Genomic DNA, 8,420 nt, shown 5'->3' on the forward strand with positions numbered 1-8,420 from the left:
AAAAAGGTCTTGTGCAGCGGATTTGCCTATTGCAATATGTCATTTGATCTCTTGACTGCTGCTTCAGTGAGTGTTGATAGTTGATCCAAGAAAAATGAAGTCCTTGACAACTTCAATCTTTTCTCCGTTGATAAATCTTAGCAGTTACCAATAGCTGACTTATGTATAGTTCAAGTACAGACAATCTCCCATAAAGCCTATCATATTAAAATTCAAGGTACATACAGTGGAGCTCTGATAGCGTAGTGGGTTCCAATCGGGCTGCGAACCTCAGGGTCAGCCGTTCAAAACTACCAGCAGTTTCACAGGAGAAAGATGAGACTTTCTGCTCCCATAAAGAGTGACAGCCTCGGAAACCCTGTACAGGGTCACTATGAGTCGGAACCAACTCCACGGCACATAACAGCAACAACAACAGTGGCTTATAACAACAATAGGTGGTACTTTGAGACACACATCAAAACATTACCTCCAGTTTCCAAGGAAACAGGAGTGGATCAAGTCAGGTGAATGTTAACCCTTTACTAACAAAGGATAAGGCTGTTTGAAAACTACTGGCTTACCACAATGAGGTCCCTGGCTCCCCGTAGTTAGCATCTACAGTTAAGTTATTTGTGCCACCAGGTTTCCAGGGATGAGGAAGTCATGAGTATGACATCATATGGACCACTATCATCCGATGTGAGTATAAAAGTTTGTAACACTTTTCAAATACACTAAAACCTTGTTATCTGTCTACCCATTATATGATTGTGACTAGACACATTCTGATGAAAGCAGCAACCACTTTTGATTTATATTTGAGTAGAAATAAGCAATTGCATATCTTCAGTATATTATCCACATTATTACTGGAGACGTATTTAGCCTTGCCGTTGTTGTTGTTAAGTACCATTGAGTTGGTTCTGAATCACAGCAATCCTGCACAAGGCTTCCAAGGAGCAGTTGGAGAGTTTGAACTGCCAACTTTGCAGTTTGCAATCCAGGGCGGATCCTACAGCATCTTAAGTGCTCTCCACAATTCCCCAATCCCAGTGTTTGTTCCACATTGATGCCTTGTGGCCCACAGCAGTACACACGGCTGTGCCACCGAGGGCAGGAAGGTGCAATGATGGTAAGTAAGAAGTTCCGGGTCTAAGGGTCTGGGCGCAGTGCTTGTGTCCTCACAGCTTCATGCCTTCAGAGGCCCTGAAGCTCTTCACGTCTGACAATGCACACTGGGAGTGTGCACACCGCTCTCCAGTGGTGGATCCGGGAGGGGCCTAAGCCTTGGCAAAAAGACAGTGTGACGTTGGCATCCGCTACTGCTTCTACTGCTGCCTGCTAGGATGTGCCACGGCACAGCCAGGACGGGAGAGCTACGTTAAAGCAAGCACGGCTCTTACCAAGGTCATTTGCTATGGATGCGACATGTACTGGTGGCCGGGGTCTGATGACAGCATACAGCAAACCCACTGCCATCGAGTGGGTTCTGCCGAGCCGGACCTGCTCCTTAGGGTTCTGAGAGAGCACAGCTACATGGAGCAGATAGCTCGTCGTTCTTCCACGGAGCGCCTGGTGGGTTTGAACCAGCGGCTAACAGTCCAGGGCATATCCCACGGTGCCACCAGGCCTCCTTGACAGTACCACAGGGCACAGGGAAAGAGCAGAAAGCAGCAGCAATGAATGAATCATGTAATCTTCCTACAGCACTGGGAAGGAGCCCTGTATCATAGTGGGTTACCAAATGGGCTGCTAACCACAAGGTCAGTAGTTTGAATCTACCAATCGCTCTGCAGGAGAAAGATGAGACTCTCTGCTCCCATAAAGATTTACAACACTGGAAACCCCATACAGGGCCACTAAAGAGTCAACCTGACCCAGGGGCACACACCCACCACCACCACAGTAGTGAGGTGGGTATTGTCTTGAACCCCATTTCACAGAAGGGCTGACACACCTGGGCCCGACCACTGCGCCACTCCACCGCCTCTGCCAGCTGTTGCCTCCCAGGGTGTAGGCAACACCAGTCAGTACACCGTCCAAACCACAAAGAGGGAGCCGTTCCTTATTCCTCTTACCCGTCCTTACTGCCAATCCATTACCAATTCCCTGCAGTCTTGCATCTCAAGTGCCACTAAGTCCAGCCACCATACCCTTACTGTGTTAGTCCTTGCCCTTACCTCCAAGACAGAAAAGGCCTGGTCATCCGCTTTCTCAAAACTCAGCCCTTGAGAGCACGATGACGGAGCAGTGTACTCTGACACCCATGGGGCTGCCATGAGGCAGGACTGACGCCAGCAACGGGGGTTTTGTTGGTTTTGTTTCATCTCTTCACACTAACCCAGTGTCTGGTCTCTGCCCCCAGTCTTATCTCCTTCACATACATTCTCTGTACTACCTCCAAAAATCTGTCACAATGGAAACACGCACTGGAGGAGTTTTCAAGAAAGGAATGCAATTGTGTTCTTACCAGTTAGCTGCGAGAGCTTGCGTTTTTTCCTCTTTAACTAATCCAGCTTCCCCAGAGAAGCTGTGGTTTGGTGGACTAGAGGAGACTGTGCAGGGAAAATGCCTAGCACAGTGACGGCACACAGGAAGGCCTCAGTGTACGGCAGCCTGGTCAGTGCTCCTCCTACAAAATCAGCAGGAAGGTCTAGACTGCTCCGTTTCACTTTAGGACCTTTAAGAATCTCCTCCATCTGCTGAGGGACATTTTCTGAATGCAGTTTTGAATGAGGATTGCTTGAAAACTATATTCTACACACAAGAGACAGCATAGGGAAAATTGTTGAAATACTATATATGCAATCAGATGAGTCACGAAAAGTTTGGTGAATTGGCTGTACACATAGAAGTTGTTATTGTTAAGGGCTGTTGAGTCGGTTCCAACCCATAGAGACTCTGTACAGGGTTGCCGAGGAGGAGCTGGTGACTTGAATTGCCAGCCTGGTGGCTCAAAGTGATTTTGCAGTCCTGCGCATTAAACCATAGCGCTACACAAGGACTCTACCACAGATATCAAACTCTAATAGTGCGGCTAATATACAAGGTACGAGGTTCTGTTAAAGAAACGAGTGCCCTTAGTCATTTGGATTCAAACTCATGACCTCCTTCTTCTCTCGTCTTGTTCAGAGAAGGCTGGAGGTGCCAAGTAGCCCCGCAGCACTGGCAGAACTTACCATGTTGGCATCGATGACCTGGCCTTTGCCTGAGCGGGTGCGTTCAAACAGGGCCAACAGGATGCCCAGGGTGCACATGAGGCCACCACCACCGAAGTCAGCCAGGAGGTTCAGAGGGGCATACAGTTGCTCGCCACTGCCAATTTTCGACAGAACACCTACACCATTAAAAAATATGGTAGGAAATGTCATGGTGAGCTTGACGTCTCTTTTAAATCAATACGAGGGGGCTTCAAAAAGTTTGTGGCAAAAGGTGATTAAGAGGTAATGGAATTTTCCTGCAAACTTTTTGAAGCTCCGTCATCCATAAACATCTTAGAGCCATAATCAGCCTCTCTGGTTGCTGACCTAAGTGACCACCACCACGTAAATTTCCAAACCCGAACCAATTCTGTTATCATCGTAAACAGGGTTTCTCAGTCTCTCTCTCTCAAACTTTACTCCAACTGACATTTTCAGAATTTTACTGCTGGGATTTTACTCCCTGAAGTTTTTTTGGTGTTGCTTGTGGGTGAGGGATGGAGCTTAAAGGCGGCAGACTAGGCTTCCTTTGAACAGTTTTGATACACATTGTTGCATGACAGTGGTTACAATCATCACAGTGTGTCAGCTTTCCCTCTATTTCCACTCTGTGAGTACCACTGTCACAGGCCTAGCTTCCCTTCCCTGCCTGCCTGCTCACCTTTGTTCTGGGGTAACTGCTGACCATTTGGTCTCATCTAGCTGATTGTGTAAGGGAACAGATTATTCACAGGGATATTCTTTTAAAACAGTACTTTGGCTGAAAAGTGACCTTCAGAAATACCTTCAATTCCAAGTTCAATGGGAGTCTAAGGGCGACAGTCCAGGGGGTTCCTCTGGTCTCTAATAGTCAAGTTGTTGTTAAGTGCCATTGAGTCAATTCTGACTCATAGAGGGTTTCAAAGGAGCCGTTTGTGGTTAGCAGTCCAGAGCTAATCCTACAGTGCCACATCAGGACTGTAGGACTTCAACAGTCTAGTTTGGGCCTTTCTTGGAAATTTGAGTTTTGTTCTACATTGTTCTCTATTCTACTCAGGGCTTTCTACTGTGTCCCTGGTCAGAATAATTGGTATTGGTAGCTGGGCGCCATCCAGAAGAGGCATTAGGTGTTTCTAAGTCAGGTTAGAAGATGTAGAGGCTCAAATCAGCTATTAGTCCTGTGGATTCGTTTATTTTTTTTGAACCTTGAATTTTCTTCCTTTCTTTTCTTCCATGAAAGTAGAGATCAATAGCTGTTATCTGATATGGCCACTTGTAAGCTTTTAGGACCCTGGATGCTATTCACCAAACTCCATTATGCCATTTGACTAAGTTGTCTCCCCACATTCTTCCATTCTTAATAGAAAGAGATGCAAGAAAATAATCATACACAGTAACGAGATTTCAAAACAGATGTGAAAAGTCAATTCTACAGTCTTTTCTTCAACTTTTAAATGTATGTCGTCATTGTTTTATAAGTGCCGTCAAGTTGGCTTCGATTTATAGCAACCCCGTACAGTGTTTCCTATGAACAGCTGGTGGGTTTGAACCACCAACCCTGTGTTTAGCAGTCCAGTGCTGATCCTACAGCGCCACATCAAGACCTCTTTAACTGTATACTCACAAGACAATTTAAGACTTCCTTTCGCCAACACCACACAGGTCTTAGCACTATAGAATTAAGCCCTTCTAATACACATTTTTTCAGGCAAGGGTTCACACATGGTGATGCTGCTGTTAGCTGCCACCAAGTCACAAGGAGAGAGCTTTGTAATGCATAGGATTTCTGCTGACTGAGCGGTGGAAGTCCATCACCAGGCCTTTCTTACTAGTCTCTTAGTCTGGAAGTTCCACTGAAATCTGTTCAGTACCGCAGCACAGCACAAGCCTCCATGGGGGAACAAGTGGTAGCTGCTGGGAATCAAACCTAGGTTTACCACTTGGAAGGTGAGAATTCTACCACTGAGCCATCCCTGCCCTCCAAGGTGGTATTACAAAAAAAAAGGAAATTACTGCTGTCAAACCATTCTGTGTCATTGCAACCCTACAGGACAGGGTACAATCCCCCCAAAGGGTTCCCATGGGTATAATCTTTATGGGAACAGGCTGCCACAGCTTTCTCCCATAGAGCAGAGGGTGGGTTCAAACCACCAACCTTTCAGTTAGTAGCCAAGCGCTTAACCACGGTGCCACAGGGCTTTAAGGTGATACTGTTGTTGTTAAGTGTCATCGAGTTGGTTCACACTCAGAGCGAACCTTATAGGGTTTCTGAGAACGACTGGTGGGTTTGAACCACCAACCTTGAAGTTAGCAGTCTAGTGCTTATCCCACTAGGACCTGAAAATTATCGGCTTTTCCTCGTGTCCACAGAAGTATGAAATGATGACTTAGGCAATGATTCTCAATGAAGGTGAAGAAAAGGTACGCTGTCAGAATTAAAGTCTATTAGCACTTTCTAAACCACCGAGCAAACAGCCTTGCTCTTCCCAGGAATCTCTTCCTTCCTGGTAAGTGCTTGCCTGAGGAGTGAGCTCTCAAATGTGCTAAGGCAGGAGAAATAAAAGGCTGGGAGTGACTGCTCTAATCATCCAGGCCAACCCTTTTAAATAACTATGTTTTCCTTAGTGATCTAATAAATACTTAAATCGTTGCCATTATCCAATCTTTTTAATAACTGTCAATGCAGATATTGACTGGGAACAAAGAAAAAGTAACTGAAACTGATTTGTTTTCAGCATACCCGACAGAGCCAAGTAGTTGATGTCATGCCCTGCTGCTGTGGAGAGCCTGCCTGACTGGCCAAACCCACTCAGCCTGGCATAGATGAGCTTCGGATTGTCCCGCAAGAGAACCTCTGGGCCGAGCTGGAGTTTCTCCATGACACCTGCAAAGGAAGCGAACATTTTTCAAGTATGAGTTGAGGATGAATGTAATAGTTTCAGAAGCAAACCTACACCAGCGTTCTTAAAATACTCCACAGGTTGTGCTCCCAGGTTGACTTGGAGAGAAGCAATCATTTCTGGGAACATGTGACTTCCGTATTTTCCTCCAAGAGTATACAAGGGCATCTTATCCCTTCAGTCAGTCTGTTTATAGCTTCCTCAATCCTCTCAAAAAACCAAACCCAACCCACTGCCATTGAGTGATTCTGACACACAGAGACCCTGTCTGGGGTTTCCAAGGCAGAAAGCCTCATCTTCCTCCTCTGGTGTGGCTGGAGGGTTTGAACTGTCAACCTTGTCCTTAGCAGAGCGCTGCTTATCCTACAGTGCCACTAGGGTTTCCAATCCTCTTCTTATTCACTCAAAAACGGCTGATTCTCTTGGAATCATTACCTTGCTTATTTATTTAGTCCACAGTTTACTCTCATGAACTGCTCTGGACTGCTCTGGTAGTCAATTTAGTCAATAATTCACTCTCATGAACTACGAGCTGGCCTGCTAAGCAAAATGTTGGCAGTTCAAATTTACCAGCCATTCCATGGGAGAAAGATGAGTCTTTCTGCTTCCATAAAGATTTACAGCCTCAGGCACCCTATGCAGGGTGGCAGTGAGTCGGAACTGACTCCAAGGCACACAACCAACACCACCATGAATTGCTAGTGGATTCATGGGTAAAAGCCCTGGTAGCATAGTGGATTATGAGCTAAGCTGCTAACCACAAAGTCAGCAGTTCGAATCTACTAGCCATTCCAAGGGAGAAAGATGAAGCTTTCTGTTCCCATAAAGATTTACAGCCTCGGAAACCCTATACAGGGTCACTGTAAGACAGAGCCGACTCAACAGCATACAACTTAACCACAACAGTTAAGCACTCAGCTACAAACCCTAGGTGCTACAGCTGTATTCACCACTCTGCCTTCCTTCTAATTACCGTGGACACATTTTTTCGTCATGCTATAAAGGAGGGATAATTACATTACAATGTTACTTATTAAATTCTTATACTCTTCAAATATGGCTATGAGAATTGTTGTTGGTAAGTGCCGTCGAGTCAGTTCCGACCCATAGCGACCCTGTATAGGGTTTCCAAGGAGCAACTGTTGACCTTGAACCACTAACCTTGTGGTTCAAACTGACTCTGCAGTCCAGTGCATTATTAACCCACAGCACCACACCAGGACTCCATGTCCATGAACATTAAATTATTTCAAATGCCTCTCACCCCCAAAGACTTTCAAATCATCCATCAAGCATGCACTGACTCCCTGTTACACTCTAGGCAAAGCTTTAGCTTTGTCCAGGACCCACTAAGAGATGGATTGGAGTGGTGTTAAATGAAAACATCAGTGTTAAAAGGACTTTTACACCTTCGTCAAGGCAACTGCCGTAGGTCGGGAGAAAGAATCCCAAGGTCAGGCAAGGAAGAACGGCTGCATTAGCGATGCTAAGAGAGAGGCGAATGAAAGAAGAAGATCAGAGTCAAGGATGAAGTCATTTCTGACTCATGCCGTGGGGTGGAGATTGGTTCCATTCACTGAGATCAGGGAAGATGGGCTCGGTTTAGGAGCTGTGCAAGTTGCAGTACATGGCAAACTGTCAGAGGGATGTACACTCCAGCAATCTGCAGTTAGGAAAGGTTTGGGCATCATCTATTCATGTTGTTGACTGCTTACGAGTTCGTTCTGACTCATAAAGACCCTGTGAGTGGCTGGTGGGTGTGAACTGCTGGCCTTGTAGTAAGCAGTCCAGTGCTTAGCCTACAGTGCCATACCAGGACTCCCATCTACCTGGAAGTAATGGAGAAGGTGGTTTTAGGAGACAGAGTGCAAAAATGGGCTGACGCTGTAATACCAACCTTTAGGGCAAGCTTGGTATGGTAGAGGACCAGCAAAGTGGCAAACCCATCAACCAGATGAACTGACAAGGTGGCTGTAAAACTGCAACTATAAGCATGGCGCAATGCTGTACATAAGGAGCTCTGGTAGCACAGTGGTTACGAATCAGGCTGCGAACTGCAAGGACAGCAGTTCAAAACTACCAGCTGTTCCGTGGGAGAAAGCTCCCGTAAAGATTTACAGCCTCGGAAACCCTGTACAGGGTAACTATGAGTCAGAACCAACTCCACAGCACAGAACCACCACCATCAATGTTGTACATAGTGTTGTTGTTAAATGCTATAAAGTTGGATTCGACTCACAGTGACCCTCATGGGGTGTGTGGGGGGGGGGGCAGAATATGCCTACATACAAGACCCACAAAATCATTTGGTCTGGCCCTGCCAAGGCAACCGCTGTACTTCCAGTCATCACATTTGTGT

General features: G+C 46.1%; 1 protein-coding gene across 1 annotated transcript in view; it reads right to left on the reverse strand.

Annotated features, from left to right (window-relative positions):
* Window positions 1–8,420, reverse strand: part of AMACR (alpha-methylacyl-CoA racemase) — a 14,511-nt gene that overhangs the window by 4,007 nt on the left and 2,084 nt on the right. The window contains exons 2-3 of the mRNA XM_006875391.1: window positions 5,902–6,045; window positions 3,162–3,319 (exon numbers count right to left, since the gene is read on the reverse strand). Coding sequence (XP_006875453.1) covers window positions 3,162–3,319; window positions 5,902–6,045 — 302 coding nt within the window. The remainder of the gene's footprint in view (window positions 1–3,161; window positions 3,320–5,901; window positions 6,046–8,420) is intronic.

Source organism: Chrysochloris asiatica, unplaced genomic scaffold (assembly GCF_000296735.1).
Source record: "Chrysochloris asiatica unplaced genomic scaffold, ChrAsi1.0 scaffold00324, whole genome shotgun sequence".
NCBI classification, from domain to species: Eukaryota; Metazoa; Chordata; class Mammalia; order Afrosoricida; family Chrysochloridae; genus Chrysochloris; species Chrysochloris asiatica.